At 49.0% G+C, this 19,205-nt stretch overlaps 1 protein-coding gene across 2 annotated transcripts; it reads right to left on the bottom strand.

The window, feature by feature from the left end:
* Window positions 1-463: 463 nt before the first annotated feature.
* On the bottom strand, window positions 464-15,913 carry TNFAIP3 (TNF alpha induced protein 3). Of its 2 annotated transcripts, XM_034990762.1 has the most exons (9): window positions 15,647-15,913; window positions 11,980-12,289; window positions 8,565-8,755; window positions 7,751-7,898; window positions 7,414-7,584; window positions 6,404-6,584; window positions 4,309-5,213; window positions 3,463-3,659; window positions 464-2,699 (listed from the first exon to the last, which is right to left on the bottom strand). In XM_034990762.1, exons 2-9 carry the CDS (start codon window positions 12,272-12,274, stop codon window positions 2,415-2,417), a joined length of 2,373 nt encoding a protein of 790 aa, XP_034846653.1. In that variant the 5' UTR covers window positions 12,275-12,289; window positions 15,647-15,913; the 3' UTR covers window positions 464-2,414. The 2 variants fall into 2 exon arrangements, with proteins under 2 accessions (XP_034846653.1, XP_034846652.1); XM_034990761.1 differs by lacking the exon at window positions 15,647-15,913 and having other exon boundaries at window positions 3,478-3,659; window positions 11,980-12,307.
* Between the last annotated feature and the right edge of the window lie 3,292 nt (window positions 15,914-19,205).

The following is a 19,205-nucleotide window of genomic DNA, read 5'->3' as shown; positions in this document are numbered from 1 at the left end:
TGTCATTTTACAATTCCCTAGGACTTTGGTGCTGCTGGTCCTTGCAGGCACCATGGCCATCCGTCACCTCTTCTAAGGTCCGACCCAGGAAATCTTACACCAGGCTTCCCTCCTCCCCCCTATTTCTGTCTTTCCAGGCCTCTCTCTCCTCCTCTCTCCTGCTTTCCTTTTCTGCACTGCATGATGGCTGAGAGCAGGAACCTTTGGAGGGCACAGGGACCTAATGCCTCCTGGGAAGGGGACGGGTGGACCCTTCCCACTCCTATGTGGGCCTCGGTGTCCCCGCGGTTGAACGATGCCCTACCCTCATGTCGTTACAACGTTCGCAAAGTTCTCTTACTACACGGGGGTGGGGCACGTGTCCACTGTCCAGGTGTACCTCGAAATGAAGCTGTTTGGGAGACATGGCCTTAGTATTTGGGTCCCTTTCTCTCACCATTTGTAAACAGAAGACATCAAAATCTGTTCTTAAATAATTTATTTTTTAATATTGACTTTTGTGAAAAGTTACACATACTTAGGAAAACTTGAGAGAATCCAACAGAGTAAACAGCTCTCTATTAGGGACAACTAAATGTGCAAATTTCAAATGCTTTCTATAATAAGTATAAATAATTCCATTTTTTCACATTAAGAATGAAAATATTGATACACACAAAATATTAAAATGTTGACTTTAGAATTACTGGATGAACACTGAAGTTTATTTGAGATCTTTAGAAAAAAATGAAGATTTATGTTCAGGAAATAGACTTAGGGCACTCGAGGTGTCAAACATGTCAGGTTAACACAGGTAAAGGCTGTGTAGAGTTAGATTGCTCATATTTTCAGGTCATAAGTTCCAGACCCAAAAAAAAAAAAAAAAAATGGCAGCCTTTACCTCTGGGGACAATGTGTTTCCCCCTTTTTTTCTAGAACAGGTAGGACAGCAACACAAAGCAAACAGAAACTGCAGGCTGAGGACAGAAAGAAATTTCCTTATGCTCATGGTCACAGGGTTTTGCTGTCCCAGCGCTAAGCTGCCACTGGTTGTGAGGTCACTGGCAGGACACAGCGTTAACACAGCAAATAAAACTGTCATTAAAGGTCACATCGTCCCGGTGACCTTCTCCAATCTCATCCCCATTCCTTCCCAATCTTATCTCTAAGGAGGTAGGATATTCAAGGCGTCTGTCGACCGTGGAGAGCAGTTTTGGTTTTTTTTTCCCCGTCTGGCTAGGAAGAGGCTCTGACCCAAGTTTCATTAAGAAGCCTGAGCTTTTACTGAATACATCTTTGATGCAATTCCTTCTTTCTTAGGGAAGACAACCACAGTACATCGAAGAGACCAAATCCCCAAGGTACTCAGGAACTCGCCTGAAAGAGGACTCAATATGAATATATTATTTCAAGAAGACACTACAGCAAGCGCTTTACCCAGAGCAGAAGAAACGTCTTCATTTAAATACCCTTGAAGTTTGAAATAAAATAAATAAAGTGAATTACATAGACACAATAGGGAACTCACTTTAACAAGGCAGCTGGTTGAATTCATGCAAGCTGTATACAGATGGCGCCCCAACAACAACCAGAAAATAGGTTATTATTCAGTCTTCTACTTAAATCTCTAGGGCGGCATTTCAACATAAAAAAAAACCCCTCATACATAATATAAGGGTACATTATAAATGTACACACTTTTATGCACACCTCAGTTCAGGCTAACTTCTTTAGAAGTGAAGACAGTGATACCCAAAAGCGTCACACATATTCCTACTAGAATATTCTGATTTTTTCCAAGGTGCATACTGTAAAGAGCAGCTGGTTTGCTTTTCAGTGTGAACTGAGTCGGTCTCAGCAGCCTCAGAACCACAGTCTGTGGATGGCTCCGTGGCGGCCGCGTCCGCGGGAAACGGACGAGGCGGGGAGGGAGAGACCATTCACCCCTGACATGAGTACGTCCTTCCGTCCGTTCTCCCTGAGCTTCCTGAACTTGCGGCCGACGGCCCGTGGGCGCGGCGGGTCAGCTCCACGGCTCGGAGCCCGGCGGCGTGGGGCTGGGCGGGGGTACGGCTCCGGGGTTCCCAGCCCGCCTGACCCAGCGTCTTCTCCCTTTTCTCCCGAGATGATGAAGCAGTCCCGGCACACATTCCAAGTCCACGAAGCTCCTGGCCTTCCGTGGGAGGCGAGGAGGAGGAGCCCCGGGCTGGACCGGACGCCATCCGCGGCCAGTCACTGGCCTCGCTCTCGCTCCAAGGCCACCTGGGCAGGTTGGCGGCGACCGCGACCGCGACCGCGACCGCGAGCTCCTCTTCGCTCCGCCGCTGCTCGAAGCCGCCCGCAGCTCCCCGCTGCGGCATCGCAGTATTTCGGGGCTAGCACCATGCCGGCTAAGGCTCGAGGGTCCCTGGGGCCGGGCCGGCCCGCCGCATCCGTCAGCCGTACAGCTGCTTGAACTGGAAGCACTCGTTGCAGTAGCCGCTACACTTGGCGTTGCCGAAGTGATCGCAGGCGGGGGCCCGGCAGCGCTGTTTGGGGGGCTCCTCGGGAGCCGGCTCACCCCGGCGGGCCCCCGCGCCCACTCGCTGCCCGAGGTGCTGGCACTCCATGCAGAGCTCCTCGCTGCGGCAGGCCAGGATGTTCTTGCAGGAGGCCCGGGCACACTTGGGCCTGGAGGCGCTCGCCGTGCTTCGAGGCGCGTCTCTGCGCTGGCTCGACCTCTGAATGGAAAGAGCAGAGACAACTGTTGGCCCCTTTGGCAGGGAGAGCACCAGGCAATCTCGTCTGATGGCGCGCGTGCTACCAAGAGCGCGGTGGGGGTGGAGAGCAGCCGCCTGACCCAGGGAACCAAAGCCCCACGTGCACTCTGTGCCCGGGAGCTCACCAAGCACGAGTGCTCCCAGTCCCACGACAGCAGGCCCGGCCCCACGGAGGCCAAGCGCAACCACCGAGCGGAGCCTGACCCGGAGGCCTGCGATTGCTGGTCCCGCTCCCTCCGCTTGCGTTAGTAAGTAATAAGCTGCCCTTCTCGAGATAGAATCCCCACCCTTCTGTAAACAACAGGAGAGGCACCCATCAGCCAAAGTTTGCTTTTCTTCTATGCCGCTGTGTGGATGCACCCGTCCTCCCCCTGTCTCCTGATAAAGGACTCCTTCCTGAAGTCTGCAGCTCGCTCAACCGCCTGTGTGGCTACCACCAATCACCCCGTCTCTGTTCGGCATCTGGCTTTTTGCAGACTTGAAGAGGTTTGATTTACTCTATGGCTGACTCTATGGCTGACGTGATTTACTTTTTAAATGAATTCTAAAGCACACTCAGGCCATGAAAATCAAGAGTAGCTACTGCACTTCCAGCCCCGGGGGGCCACAGTGACTTCTCCCCCCCCCCCCCCCCAGAGTCTTCCCCCGAACTTGGCAGGGAGGAAAGTCTATCAGAAGCAGGGGCTCCAGCAAGGAGGGCTGGCCCAACAGGGAGGGGAAGTACCTCAAGATGTCTCACCAATTGCTCTTCGGTCCTTTTTGCTTCGTGAAATCTCTGACTCTGAGCTTCGATGAAACACTTCTGACAGTATCCTTCAAATACCGTGCTTCCCAGGGTGCCACATTCCCTGCCCAGGCAGGGGACAGCGTTCTGGAACCTGGGGGCCGTGGGACTGGCTTTCGCGGAGGCAGTGACAAAATCTAAAAGAGAGGTGGAGCTCATCAGTGCCATGGGTGGTCTCCAAGCGGAGAGCAAGACACCGCCGTTAGAGACAGACAAGTTCTGGATACCGGTTAGGGCAGCCTGGGCCGTGCATCCGTGAGCACGGCCTTTTCTAAATTCAGCGAAAGAAAAAAACGATAATAATGCCATTATCGACACATCTTTGACTGGACAAAGGTCTCACTTTTGAACTTGCTGCACCAGCCAGATATAGTAACAGAACAAGCAGGGACATCAACTGCCTGTCCGTCCGTCCCTCTTTCAAGTGAAAGGTTTCTAAGACCACCCGTGTTTTCTCACAGTGTCAGCAGAAACTTCCCTCTCTCCAGCTACTGCCCTTCCGCTTTGGACTTTTCTCTATTTACACCTACGTGTCCAAAGAAGTCTTGTTTAAACTCCGCCTCACAAATGCCAGATGCTGAACGACCTACAAACTCTATCTACGAGGGGCTGCAGGGCTTTGGAAGGTGGTTTTCCCTGTCTTTGGCCTCCACGTGACCATCCCTCTGGGCCAGCCGCACTCTCCCCCACGGCCCAGAGGGGCTGCTTTCTTACAGCTCTGGAGCAAAACCGCCCCTAGCCCAGGGGTTTAGAAACGGGGGTTAGGAAATCCATCGTTTCACTCACGTTTGTTTTCTCTGTACTCGATGAAACACAGCGTGCAGAAGCCTTTGTTTTCTGGAGTCCCAAAATATATGCAGCCAGCTTTTCTGCACTTGCTCGTCCCCGCCCTGTCCCCTGGAGTCCGCAGGCCAGAGGGAGCCTCGGTCCCGGCTCTGTGGCAAGAATGTGGGGAGAGACTCTGGATGAGCTGCGAGGGGTCTGACTTGGACCGCTGGTGACAGGAAGGAGGGACGCTGGAGTTGAGGCCCGAGGAGGGCTCTGCCGTAGTCCTTTTGAAGCAAGTACTGCAGATTCCATTAAACGTCCTGGTGACATCCTGCAGGCAGGCTCGGCACTTACCGGGGTCCAAGTGCCTCGTGCTGTCCGAGGGGTGGCCCGCGTTCAGCTGCCGGGCGTTGTGGCAGCGCTCACAAAGTCCGTTGTGCTGCACGTTCAGCGTGAAAGGGCAGCCGGGGCTCCTGCACTTCATAGCAGTGGTCTCGCTGAACAGGAAGAGGCTGGGTGCCGTCGGAGGGGCCGAATGAGGCCCCCCAGCTGGCTCCTCGGGGCTCCAGCCCACGGGCTCATAGGCCTCACCCCGGGAGGCCCCAAGGGCCATGCCAGGGAGCACCTCGGGGCCTGGCTTGGAGTGCAGCTTTGAGGATTTGCTCTGGGTCTTTTGCCGCCTCTCTGAGCACTCGTGACACAGCGGCTGCGTGTTCACTGACATGAAGAACGGACAGTTGGGGGTTTCACATTTTATGTCCATGAGAGAAAGCTGCGGAACGGAAGGTTCCAAAGGATTCTGAGCATGCATCTCTCTCCGCTCCTGCTCGTTGTTCTCCTGCCATTTCTTGTACTCGTGCTGAACAAGTTCAAAGTAATCATCTACCAGATTTATTTCTTTGGGTAAGTTGGCTTCATCTAGCCTAAAGACCAAAAGGAAAAATATGAGACCACACACAAACACGGACACACACAAACACAGACACACACAGACACACACACGATTTCACATCATTAGCTCACAGGGCAAACTTTTAGAATGTGGATTATGGCAACAACTTGATAACCACTCGTTGAAATACAGGCCTATGATAAAGAGTCTGCACCTCCAATATAGCACAGTCCAATACCGCTAAGAAGATTTCACTATTTCAAAAATCACAGTCTTATTTAATCAATCTTGGTCCACCCCAAATTACTGATAATTCTAAAGAGAGGGCTATTCTGGGGATGCCTCTACACTTGGATGACTCTATTCCTCTTTTAAAAAGTCACTTTTACTTTTTAACTTCTCTGAGATCAAACTTTTAGTAAAGCATTACGTAGGCTGTTCATTTGGGACTAGTCTACATTGTAGTTCAAACTACTTTGGGACCTTGTTGCCTGTATCTTGCCGTTATTAATCTCAAACTCGCACCCGGTTGCTATCAGCATGGACTGCCCTGCGCGGTGACTGAGCAGCAGACGCACCCACAGGCGCTGCCCACTGACTTCTGAGCCTCTGGCACGTGTCCGCCTCCGCTTTGAGAAACTGATCCTCCTATGCCTCCGTGGTCCCCTCTGGTCTATTTCAAGTCCTTACGAGCAGGCATCTCTCCAACATAAAGCCAGTGTTTAAGATCTGGATAGCCGCACGATGCGCACTCTGGCTCTCTCCTCCACTTTCCACGTGGCAAACATCATACAGCTGCCACATAAACACATTCTACAACCCCGACTGTGTCTGATGTGTCTGTCCTTTCCAAGAAGCCAAGAGAAAAAGGCTTTTGTTTCCAAGAATTTTCACTTGCTAGCCTAGTACTAGGGCAATTAAAACACAACAAAACTATCCTTGGTTTAATATACTTAAAAGCCACAATTCTGACTGTCAGCATCCAGATGTGCAGGAAAGTCACCATGGAGAAATTACTCGTTCCCACGTGAAACCCAAGTTAGTTCGGCCCCCGGTCATCCTTTCTGGCTGACTCACATACACCACTCTGAATTTGTTTTGCACTGGAGGAAACTGGCCTCAAATAACTTTATGGTTGAGCTCTGGGGTGGCATCAGCTTATGTGGCAGAAGTACAAGCAGTTGAAGACGACAAAGGACAGAGCTAAGGATAAACTCTTACTTTGCGGCATTGATCAAATGGGTGGTGCCGTGGTCCCAGCCTTGGACAGGGATTTCAATCACCATCAAGTACTCTTTCAAGAGCTTTTCCTTCATCTCGTTTTCAGAATCCGTCAAAAAGTGAACTTTTAAGTCTTCAAATCTTCCTCGCTCTCTGTTCACTAGTGGAACAGCTCGGATTTCTGAGGGAAAGAAAGAACACATAAGCGACACATGATTCTACTGAATGAGATTATATGTGAGGCCGCATATATAATGATCACATTTCGAAAACACAGAAAGAATACAATGAAAGGGTGGAAAAGTATCACCTAGCCGCCGTCAGACTCAGATGGGAAAACAAACTACACTAAACTCTAATATGAAATGCTTTGTTCTGGAAGCTCAGAGAATATTAGGCAGCCTGGAGGCAGTGGATCTCGCTGGGTAAATCGCCACACTTCAGAACCAGACTGATATGAGTCTGAATTCTGACTTTGCCACTATCAAGCTCTGTGACATCGGGCAAGTTACTGAGCCTACCTCTCTGAGCTTCAAAGGTCTCATCTGTAAAACAAGACTCCCAGTGCTTACAGTCCATAGGGACGCCATGAGGATGAAATGAAATGCAATAACGTCCCGAGAGCACTTTGCACCCGGCCTCTTCCACTGGAAGCTATCATAATAATAGCTAACCTGACAAGACATTTTTACCTGCTCCATGCCAGGGCTCTGCGCACCTTACTCGGTCATACAGCAAAGGGCGGTGGTCACATGTATGCACAGATCTCCTACTTGCAACTAAGCTGTGGAAAGTGCTTTCCAAGCCATACCCAGAGATAGTGGGCACAGGAATTACCGCCACTGCATTACTGCTGCTAATCAAGCACGTGACAGAACACTGTAGTCACATAAAAATATGTAATAAACATATACGAGGCTATTGCCAGAAGAGCCCGATGTTCAGTGGGAACAGGGCGTCCCAGTATCTACCAGCAGTTACAAATGCGAATCCATGCTCAGCGTACTCACCAGGTCCGCTGTCCTTCAGGGTCACCAGGGGTACAAAGTGCTGGCTGTCGTAGCCGAGAATGATGGGGTATCGGTAGCACTCCTGAGCTGGCCAGTGGAGAGGCAGGTAAATCCCGCCCACCTTCAAGGGAGCAAAATTGGAACCCGATTCCAAACTTCTCAGCATTTTGTCTGTTCAGGGAAAGAACAAGAGCAATAAGGCCCTCAGGTGATTTTCATCAAATTCCCTTCAGCTACTATTGCCCGTGACTCGGGTAGCCTCGCTTTTTCCTAAGAGCTAAAAGCATGAAAGCCGACTAGCACTCAAATACAAATAAGCAATCTGCAGGCATCTCACCTGAAATGACAATGATTGGCCTTCTGAGGATGTTGCAAAGGACAAATACGTGTATTTCTTCCAGAGAGTTATACTGAAGTCCACCTCGGGCCATGGGTGTGTCTGTGGATGCCATTTTGACGAGGCTGTCCCATTCATCGGTCCAATTCTAAGGACAAGTGGGTAAAGGGAAAATCATGATTGAATGTACTATGCATTAAAAACTCAGTCTGACTTCGCTCTACAATTATTCATTTATATAACTCAGCTTACTTTTCCCCTTTCTGGAAATCATCATTCAAATGATCACCCTTTTTTCCCCATTTTGGTTTTCTTCCTTTACTTTATTCCCCACTATAAGGCCAACTTAAAAGTGGGGGAAGATGGGGACAGCACCTGCTTTCAAAAAAAATCCCTGATGAGGCCTAACACCAAAGCCCCTTATCCAAACGTGCATAAAAATTCCAAGCCTGTGACTGAGAATGGTGAGCCCCATGTCTGAATTTGATTGGCAGGCTCAGTAAAGCATGCAAAGGGCAATCACACTGGAAAGCAACCAAAACATCACAGGAAAGGCCATGAGCAGAAGCCCTTCTGCTAAAAGGAAGAGATCCACAGCTGGGAATCTGCTGCCCGGAAACCTCGCAGCGGTGACAAAAGCCTCAGGTTCATCCTACAGGGAGGTTTCTGGTGTTTTCCATGGACTATGCTTTGCTTAGCCAAGTTCATGTGACCTAGTAAATCATATGCTCCTTGAGAGCAGGGGCTGGCCCGAGAGACCCTTTCCCCACCATGGAGCTCTAGCGACAGGCACTCAGTGGGGAACAAAACATACCCGAGTGTCGTAGCAAAGCCCCGTTTCCACAAATTCCTGAGACTTAAGAGACTCCAGCTGCCAGCGGAATTTAAAGTTGCGTGTATCCGTCTCCTTGAGAGTGCTGAAGAGTGCCTTCCTCAGGACCAGGTCTGTGTCCTGAACACCCCACATATACTGAGAAGCAGCATGCATTAGGCAGTTGCCATCACCTGAGGACAGAAGCCACACACATCAAAGGCCTCGCAAAGGTTTTTTCGAATGCACTAGCCCTGCTGCCTAGTATGGGGGACCCAAAGGGGCATGTGAGAGATACAAACGGTTTACTTTCTTAGTCCAACAGCCAACTGAGAACATTTCACAAGGTGATGCCAGCTTTAAGGAAAAACAAAACAAAACACCACACTCTTTTCACTCTTATTTTTAATGACTGACAACAACAGAGCAAAGGGGCCAGGGACTGATTATCAGGGGACCTTGGTTCTAGCCTGGCTTGCCCTAACTGGTTTAGGTGTGACCTTGGGGGAAATTCCTCCACTTCTGAGTGTTTTTTTTTCTCTTTGTGAAATGAGGGTATTGGATTATGATCTCTAAAGTCCATCCCGTTCTAGCATTCCTTGATGTTTTGCCCAAGACACTGGCCCTATCCCTCTGTGGCTCTAGAGGGAACACACGGGGTAACATGCATAAGCCAGGAAGCTGGCTTGGCTCCATTTACTAGACAGGGACGGTCTCTGGCTATGACTCAGTGGTAAATGACTTGACCATTCCACTGAGGCCTCTGGGGCCTGGGATTTTCCTCTCCTGGTTTATAAAGTGGGATTGAGAACACCACATTACCTCCTCAGCCTGCCTTTGAGCATTGGGAGAAACAGGTCTAATTTTACTCCATTAATTTGTTACTTTCACAGGTTAAACCCCACAATTCAAGAGACTGCCTTTTTTCCAACCCCCAAACAATAAACATTTGGGGGGAATGTTTGATACCAAAAAAGTCAACTCCTTAATATCTTGTGGCCAAGTGCACCACTGTTTTTATAAAGAGTTCAGCTGTTTTCTTACATTACTCTACAAGTAGGGTTCATCAACATTTTTTGAAATTTCTTATCAACTCTTCAGAGTCAAACTGTAAAAACAAAAACAAAAACAAAAACAAAACAACAAAGAAAACCCCTCAAGCATTTATATCCACAGCTCATATCCCTGCAATTCAAACATACGGAAAGATGAGCTAAGTAAGTATTCACAAGAATGAACAAAAAAAAGATCGCTCAGCCTTTTGTGTTGGCAGAAGTGTGGCAACGATTGCATTCTGTTGAAATTTCCCCTTTGCAAAATCTAGAGCAAAGATAAGGCTTTTTTTTCTTCTTCTGGTGCTTACTTTCAGTTCTTTATTGAGATGCACCAGTACAAAATTCCCTAAGCAACATCTGGAATTCCCCAGCGCTAAGTTATTTGACTAGCAATTGAGCAACAGCTATTGTACTTTTTGTTCTGGTGTGTAGACATTTAAACTGCTAAGGGCGCCCTGGACTTTCCAAGTGGGTGTGGTCAGGGTGAGCTGGAATAGGGCTACTCATTATACAAGTGAAATCGCGGCAGCCAATAGACGCTGGAATTTTTCACATCAAGTTTCAATTTTATGCCACCTACTCCCTTCCTCATTCACCGCAGTCTCATATCCTCAAATGCAAACTTGTGAATCACCCCCTGCCCAAACAGACCACTGACTTTGTAGAACCCTCCTAGAGGAGAAGGGTTAAAAAAAAAAAAAGTGCTTAATAAAAGCCAGAGAGTAAAAGTCCCTTTTCTATCCCCCCTCCCCTAAATATCTTTTTTTTTCCTTTTCCAGAATTTTAAGGAATTTTCTTGAAAGGGGGGACATAAAGAGGATCTGAGCCCCCACATTTCTATATCCCAGAAAATGTTATCAAGATGCACTTGCTTTTGTAGCTTTATTTGTAGCATGAATCTTTGTTGACTTTAATGACATGTCTTTGCAAAACAAGTGTTTACTATTTATAGCCATTGTTTTCTTAAAGGAGTAGTTCAACCTAAAATGTCAGTTAATTCTGTTAATGATAAGAAGGTTTTCCTCTTCCTACCACATCTCTAGTTTGGCAGAATCTCTCTGTTTCCAACTCTCCCAGAGTTCACTCCGTTTCTTTTTTGTAACAAAATGGGAGACAGTTAAAACCACAACTGTCAGGAATATAAACCTCTTGATGATGACTTAACATAATTACCCACTTCTACGCATCACTTGATTTAAGGCCAAGAAAAATGTAAACACTAGCTCTCCCCAGTTTTCATTCCACCTTTGTTTCTAAGAATCCGTGCTTCAGAAGTAGAGGCAAGACGTTGAAGTAATGCTCAAGACACCCCCCACCCCCGGGAGCACCGCAAAATACGTATCTCCAAACACTCCACACTACCCAACTCAAAAATGGCCAAGGTTAATGTACCAACTAAGTTAATTAATACTCTTATCCTCTCTTTGTCAACAAGGATTTCTGTGCTTGGATGTATTATTTTGATCGAGGTGGTCTTAAGGAAGAACTGTTACTTATGTAAGAACCTGATTCCTGCCCTCATCTCGACTATAAGCATTTAATTGATCGTGGACAACCTACTTGCTTCTTGTAATAATTAGCAACATTAGAATGTAGGATTTTGTATCTGCATGAAATAGTGTGCTTGGATGTGGCCATGATACACACACTCTTGCTCAAAGGAAATAGTCAAAAACACAAAACAGTAAAGTTTAAAACAGGAAATAGCTACTAGTGGTAAAGGGCCATTGGGCAGATACAGAGAGATAGCAAGAAATTCAGAACCAGGGATTCCTAAAAATAATGAAGTAGAGGTCTAAAGTCTGTGCTAAAAATCTCAAGTATCTTTCTACTTCATGTCACTGGACCCAACCCAACAGAAGCTAGGTAAGGGGAAGGCAGACAACAGCCATTCACTGGCTAAGCCCTAAAATGCCATCAATGCAAGACGTGTAAGGTCATCATTAGGAGCATTTTCTAATGATAGTGGGAAACAATAATAATACTAGTTTTCACACCACGCTCTCCTTTTGAACTTAAAGCCTTTTAATGTTTCCATTACTGGCCAGGAAAGGGTATTTTACAAATGATTACACAAACAGCCACAAAAATTAGATACGTAAGTCGTCCAATGGGAGGCACGGTGTTTAGAAATGCATTCCTCAAGCCTCAGGCGGCTCTCCTCTCTAATACGCACAATTGCGAAATATCCTTCCTAAAAATACTGGCAAAACAAGCTTGCTTTTATCACATGCCTTCTATAGAGTATTCTATACTAAGGGATCTATGCTCTCAAGAGACTTGAGTCTGGGCCAGCGCTATTACTATTGAATGAATGGGGACCCAGCACTGTGGGGGCCAAGCCTTAGACAAAAGCTTCTTACCATTCGTTTTCAGTGCCACCAGCTTCCTGACTTCTCGACACCAGTTGAGCTTCTTCTGGCTTTCGAGGGAGGCCTGGATGTTTCTGTCAATGAGAGCTTTGTGGATGATCTCCCGAAATTGTGGGCAAAACTGGCAAGTTCTGAACATTTCTAGTGTGTATCGGTGCATGGATTTAAAATGATGAATGATCCCATTGGTAGGCTTAAATATGTCTTCTGGAGTTCTCTCTCGTATCTTCACAGCTTTCCGCATGTTGCTCAAATACAAAGCCTGGGGAAGGAGTTGTTCAGCCATTGTGCTCTGCAACACCTGAAGAGGAGGGGAGAAAAACCCATTCCGTTAGCCCGGCTTTGATACCACTCCTATACACCTGCCTGCAGGAAACCCCAGTGTTTGATCTTGTCATTACCCTAATCTGTAGGCAAAAGATCTTAGTCACCTCTACTCCCAGGATACGAGCTGGCCCCCAAGATTAACTCACACTGGACTGTTGTAAGTTACATCATTTTTAAAGATTAGTCTAAACAAGAGAAGGAAGGCGGGGGGGTGGGTACTGAGGAGGAGGGGAATAACCCGTGTTTTCAGTAACGTTTGTCAGGGAGCCAAGCCTATCTGTCAGCACCAGGTACTGCACCTCATAACCAACAAACTCCCATCTGGTTCTCATGCCCCCCTGACACCGCCACTGGGTCTTAGGAGCTCTGAATGCCAGTGACGGCCACAAGGCAGCCCTGACAAGTCTGTAGGCTCCTCCCCTAAGACCACTGCTCAGCAACCCTTGCTCTCAGGCAAAGCCTTGATTGATCTCTTCTAAGCCCTCCCTCACTTCCTATACTGCAAAGTAAATGTTTTGCGAAAAATCTGGCGATTTTATGTTGTCACCTAGGCTGCTGCTTAGAGTTTCCTCTTTAGCCCCAAAGAGAAATATTTATAAAGAGCTCCTTTATAAAATGTATTATAATACTTAAAAAGGTTAAAACTGAATATGTTATAGCCAATGAAAAAGCGGATTTCCAGTAAGATGCTTTGCAATTTTAAAAGCAAACAATAAGTCTTTTGGAACCTCTCCATTGAACTTCACAACATCAGAATGAGAAATAGAATTATAACAATAACAGAAGAATAAATTTTACACTTCCAAGAGCAGGCATCAGAGTTCCATTATTCCAACTCAACTGCCAACCACATTTATTATCATCCTCCAGGTACCAACATCAGATGCATTTCCCACCCTGTCTTCACCCTGAGATCTTCAAGCATAATCCACTGGTGGAAGGAAATAAAAGTCTGGAAGCAGGCAAGGAAAGATGGCCAGGGGGACACTCAGGACAAATGAAGGAAGCAGGGGACAAAACACGGCATCTCCAACCCATGCCAACAGCCTGGGATGTTGTGAACTGACGCAACACGGGATCCTTGCAGTGTGGAGATGTGTGGAAAGCCAGCTGTCATTCACAAGCCTTCGCAGGGTGCCTCACTATACATCTTGGTTTCCAAGATGAAGACAAAGATGGCTTCAGAGCACGAAGATATTCCCTAGGAAGTTTCATGGCGATTGTTAATCTCACTCCTGTATCACACTATTCGCCAGGGCAAGCTTTTAGTTGAGGAAGACCTTAAACCTATGCAAGAGTGAGAAGAAACCTAGATTTTTAGGGAAGCCACTGCTGGGTGGGTCTAGGCTCTCTTAAAGCCATTGATGAAGTGGTTTAAATTCTTGCGATGCACTCAAAGTAGAGAGGTTGGACTAGATGACCCCAAGGTTGCTTTCTGGTGATAGTTTTGGATCAGGACTCCTAATCTGCTTGCCAGTGAGGCCTGAGGGAAGTAATTCTCTGGGTCAGTTGGTAATTTTTCCTCTGCCGTCAGACATTCCCTGAAGGTGGAACTGGGCAAAATTAGAGCAGGACCACAAGCACAACGAGGGGATAAAAACAATACACCCATTTCCACTTTGTGGCATGGCCAGCGTCTCGCAATGTCACCCATTCATCTGTCCATCACTCAAAAAGCACGGCCTGACCAACCTACTGAAGGTTGAGGGCCATGCTTGACGCTGGGGCTAAAAATCCAAGATGACCTTATTCCCCGTCTGCAGCCAAGACAACAGAAGTACAGGTCCTGCTCAGGTTCCACGCCATCCTGAGCAGACAGCTTTGCCCAGACGCCAGATCTCCCAACACCTGCCCCTCGCTATTCCCACAACATCACCCCTGTGGCCGCTGGGCTTGCTGCTCTCAGACGGGAAGAGGCGGGAAGTGAAAAGATTTGAAACAAGCAAGGTGTTGCTTTTTTGTTTTTCTGAGTCTCCTATTATTCTCTTCTCACTTAAAGATCTTTCAGCCAAGACCTCAAATGGTGAGAGTTGTAAGCCCTAGGCAAGACATGCAAATGTCAGTACCAGATAGCCCAGGGTTATCTCCTTCATAGGTTTAGCCTTGCACAGATTGCAGAACCGTCTCCTTAAAAGAATCAAAACCCACCCTCCAAATTCCCAGTTCTCGTTAAGATTAAAGAATAAATGTTCCTGACCTATGACTGTAACATCCTTATAGGTACAGACATATGCTATCACCCTTAACATTTCCTTTACATTTTTTACCTCACTGACTTTTTATCAACAAATGCCTCATCGCAGTTTTGGAAGGTATCCCTCCGAAATTTCGAAAATTGTACAAAGAATCGCAAAAATCAAAGAAGCACCTTAGACCATGAGAATGGAGCAGTAACCAGCTGCTCAATAATTGGGGACACTCAGACTATGGTCCAGAGGACTGTTGAATGAACAGCGGTGCTCCCCACATGCTGCCCTGAGACCCTGGACCAGAGACCAGCTTTCCAAGGAAAGAAGATCAGACGCAGGGAGAACTGAAAACAAAGCGGTCTCAAAAGAGCTGAGCTCCTTCCTTACTTAATACCACTGCTTTCCTGAGAGGCCAGGTGGCAGGATGTGGGACGCCCCGGGGGGCTGACAAAGACTGTCAGACTGTGGGGTAGGGGCTGGGGCAGGGGCCTGCAGATCGCTGTAAACTGGAGCGCCCGAAAAGCAGGCCGACGACCCACGTTAACGTGCACACTCCTTCTCTTCCACTGCAGCGACTGAAGATCAGCACTGTCCCTCGACCCCACCCACCTCCCTGCACTTCACTCCCAGCGTCTGCAAGCCGACCCTGGACAGGCTGGCTGGCCGAGTCCCCCGCCCGCGCCGGGTTTTGTCCCTCCACGACATGCCACCGGCGGCTGCGGCTGCACAATCTGGGAAGAAGCCACAGCGGTTCTGCAAGGTCTACGTGTCCAACAGCATCCAGAGCTCGATTTAAAAATACAAAAGGCACGAAAAGGAGCGAAACCCCAAGGACCACCCGACCTAGGAGTCCGGAGGCTCCTCGCCAGCAGTCTGCTGCAGCTTAAGTTCTTGGCAGGATTTAAAAGGAACAGCTGGCTGGAGGATTCCAGAGCTGTCACCCGAACATCTGGCGCGGCGACCGCGACTCCTAGCATTTCAAACCTACAGTGGGCACCGACGGCCAACAAACTCCCCTCCAGGACCGCTGCAAAACCCAGGCCAGGTAGACGGGGCCAGCCCGCGAGTCGCCGCCAATTACGCATCCGCAGCCCTGGCCCCGCGGGAGCCAGTGGCAGACGGCAAGGGGACGCCGCGGTTACCTGTCCCGGCCGCGCGATCCTCCTCCGAAGTCCTCAGTCCAAGTCAGGGCAGGCGCGCGCCGCAGGCGGGGGTAGGGGCCGCGCGGAGGAGGCGGCCCATGGACGCCGGGGCTCGGCGCTCGCTCGCTGGCCCGGCCGGCCGGGGGTGTGGATCGCGCCCGCTGCCGCCCGCCGCCGCCGCCGCCGCCGCCGCACTTGTCCCGGCGGCTGCTGTCACCGCTCCGCCCCCACGGGCTCCGAGCTCGCTGCACTTGGCCCGCTGCGAAGACTGCAGACTGCCAGTTCTCTTTTTCCCTTTCTGTTTTACCGCCGGCGGAGAGCGGGGATTTCCACCCAGGGACTTTCCAGTCACGTGACGCCGGGCCCGGCGCCGAGAGCCGCGGGCCGCCGGCCGCCAGGGGGCGCAGGGGGGGCGCGGGAGGCGCGGGGGGCTCCGGAGGCGAATGGCGCCCCGCCCCCTCCCGCTCCCCCCCCCCCCCCGCCCCGTCCCGCTCCGCCCCGCTCCGCCCCGCCCCCCGCGCGAGAAACTCCTGAGCCCCGCCCCCGGGTGTCCCCGCGTGAGTCACCTGGGCATTTCGGAAGCTGGCCCAACGTCACGTCCATGTGGAAATCGCGGTGATGGGAACTGGAAATGAAATAGGTTCTTTTTTCTCAGCCGTTTTTCTGCAGAAAATCACCAACTGTGGAGAACAAGAAGGGAAATAATAAAGAAAGAAAACCCTAAAAACCACCCGGGCGTCCGGGACCACAGGCTTGGGGTCGGGTTTGAGAAGCTGGGGCTGTGCACGTGATGAACTCTTAGGGGAGCGTACTACTCTGGGCCCTGGTGGGGATTTCGAGAAAAAAAAAAGCGGTCACGGCCCTCGGTCCCCACCCCTGCGTTCCTGCCACCCAGAACCCAGGCTGGTGGAGGTGACATCCGGAGGCTCCGCAGCCTTGAAGTTTGCAGGGGCAAAACCAGTCTTAGGTTTTGAAGTCTGACTGTGGGGTAGGGGCTGGGACAGGGGCCCAGTTAAGAATCAGAGCAACTATCAACCCTGTCCTGCACTTAATTGATTTCCCCTTCTCCATTTCTGCATACCAGGCGCCCAGGTGACACCATGTTCCGGTAGCATTTCAGTTTAGAAATCTAGTCCATTACTCTCCTTGCCATGTCTCCCTAAGACCCTATTAGGAGTTCTTTTATTTATTTTTTAGTTTTTTAAGAAAGATTTTATTTATTTATTTGACAGAGAGAAAGAGAGAGAGAGAGGCAGGCAGAGGAAGAGGGAGAAGCAGGCTCCTCACTGAGCAGAGAGCCAGATGTGGGGCTCCATCCCAGGACCCTGAGATCCTGACCTGGGCCGAAGGCAGACGCTTAACCGACTGAGCCACCCAGGTGCCCCTAGGAGTTCTTTTAGATGACCTGACAATTGGTTCACTCCAAGGTGCCAAAGGCTGATCATACTCCTTACCCACCCGCCATCCCCACCCCCTGTTAAATAGTGCGGTAACCCACTATCTTTACCCAAAGGACGTCCTGTGGAAATAGGTGTCAGCCACCTGGGCAGTAGAGGTGCATGAATTGCAGAGGGACAGGCAGGCCCTTTTACTATCTAGCAGGCCCCCTAGGCCCATTTCTCAGAATAGCTAAACTAGAACCAGATTGAAATACTCTGTGCATTGTCCCCTTCTAGACTTAACTATACTTGTCAGGCCATGTACCTCAGTTTTGAATTAGAAAAATATTCTTCCCTCTCCAGTAGGGACCCGCAGAGACTGGGATGGGGGCTGGGTGGAGGGTGGCACTTTTTTGGCAAAGCGAGACTTAGAGCAGAGAGTCGGAAGTGGTCAAGTTTCCAAGGCCGGTGCTGGCCATGAAACCGATAGCTGGGACTTCTGACAACTCCAGACCTCCTGGTATTTCTTCTTATCCCTGCTGGTATAAGCTTCTCATTCACAAGTGTATATGGCTGCCAACTCTCAAACAATGGATAGTGAATGTGATAATAATAATGTTTATTAAGTCCTTACTATATGCCACTCCCAGGCTAAGTGTTTGAAATGCACTCTGCCATTTAAACCTCAAAACAGCTCCACTTTGAAGCTGAAGAAATTGAAGTGTAAGAAGCTTAAGCCATTTGCCCAAAGCCTACATAGTCAGAGGCAGAACTGTGATTGGAACTGGGCCTGTTCACTCCAAGCAAGGTAAATGCTGTTAAGTCTTAACTATTACTTTCAGAAAAGATCCTCCAAGATTTAGAATCTCAATGCTCCTGTTTCTACCCTGGCCCCCAGCCTCACAAACACACGACACTCACTTAGTCAAATGTGGATGCTGGGCAGGGGCAGAATGTGGGTTTGGGAGTCAGAGAGGCCTTGGTTCCATCCTCGGGAAACTTTCTGGTCTAATTGAGATGATAAAAGATGGTGTATGTGAACGAACAGCCTCAGACCACTCTCCTCTTGTGCTCCTTTGGAAACAGAATTTGCCTTCTCTGTCTCCTGTCTGGCTCTGGCCCCCCAGCCCCTCCTGTAGCTTCCATTGCCCCTCTGGGTTTACATCTGCTGCTTGGTTTGATGAGCTGGGAATGCAATAGCAGGAGTAACAAGCCTGAAAGACCATGAACACCTCTGCCACTTCCGAGTGTCCCAAGGTCGCTGCTATACCATCTTGCCTGCCAGATTTGTGACGAGTTAATAGCGGTCAGATGCAGGAGTGGTCTGCAACCCTCGGTTTTGCTCTCTCTGCATTTTCCCACAGCTCTTCTGCTGGAGCAACTGTTTTGTTGAGGAGGCATCCTCAATCCTGTCCTCTCCTAGTGTTTACTGTCCTTTTCTGTCTTCTAAGACAAGGCTCTGGCCATACACGTTTCCCTTTCTAAAACTTAACATGTGGGCAAAACCAATAAGGATTTTCTCGGTGGTAAATCAGAGGGAAGAGTGGACAAGGAACAGAGAGACTCGTATGGGCGTATGGGAAAGGAAAAATAAAATTTGGGGAGATTGGTGGAATGCATTGAAACCAAAGAGAGACAGACAGAGTACCCCAAAGCCCAGCAAGGCACTCTAATTTCCGTGATAATCTTTAGCAAGATGAACGGAATTCTGCAAAGAGGAAGCTGTGCTTATTAACATCTAGTGGACACATAGGAGGAAAAAAACCTGTTTTCTTATGAGAGGAAAATTGAATTCTGATTATATGGAGTGTTTCGGAGAATTCCTGAATTATGTGCCATTTTCACTGTGGTGCCAACGTTCACATGTCACACACCACATAAAGTGAGCACACATGACCTCTTGGAGTGCGTCTGGAGGACTGTGTGGGCAGCCTGTATGGGTATACCACGTAATGAAAAAGATGTGCATCTCGAGTGAGTGGGTTGGGGGTGAGGGCAGGGAGCAGGAGAAGCCAGATTACGGAGAGGCAGATATGACAGTTGGGAAGGGGACCTGAATCCGACTCAGCACTAACTGTAGTTCATGAGTCTTTCCTAATCGAGATACAGCCGTGTGTTTTTCTGAGAGTGTATGGAATTCCAGGGCACGGCAACCACGGGTCAAACTAAAATCGGACATC

This window comes from Mirounga leonina, unplaced genomic scaffold, assembly GCF_011800145.1.
Source record: "Mirounga leonina isolate KUSES-001 unplaced genomic scaffold, KU_Mleo_1.0 Mir_53, whole genome shotgun sequence".
NCBI lineage: Eukaryota > Metazoa > Chordata > Mammalia > Carnivora > Phocidae > Mirounga > Mirounga leonina.
The sequence above is the reverse complement of the archived record's forward strand: the minus strand, read 5'-3'. Positions and strand labels throughout refer to the sequence as shown.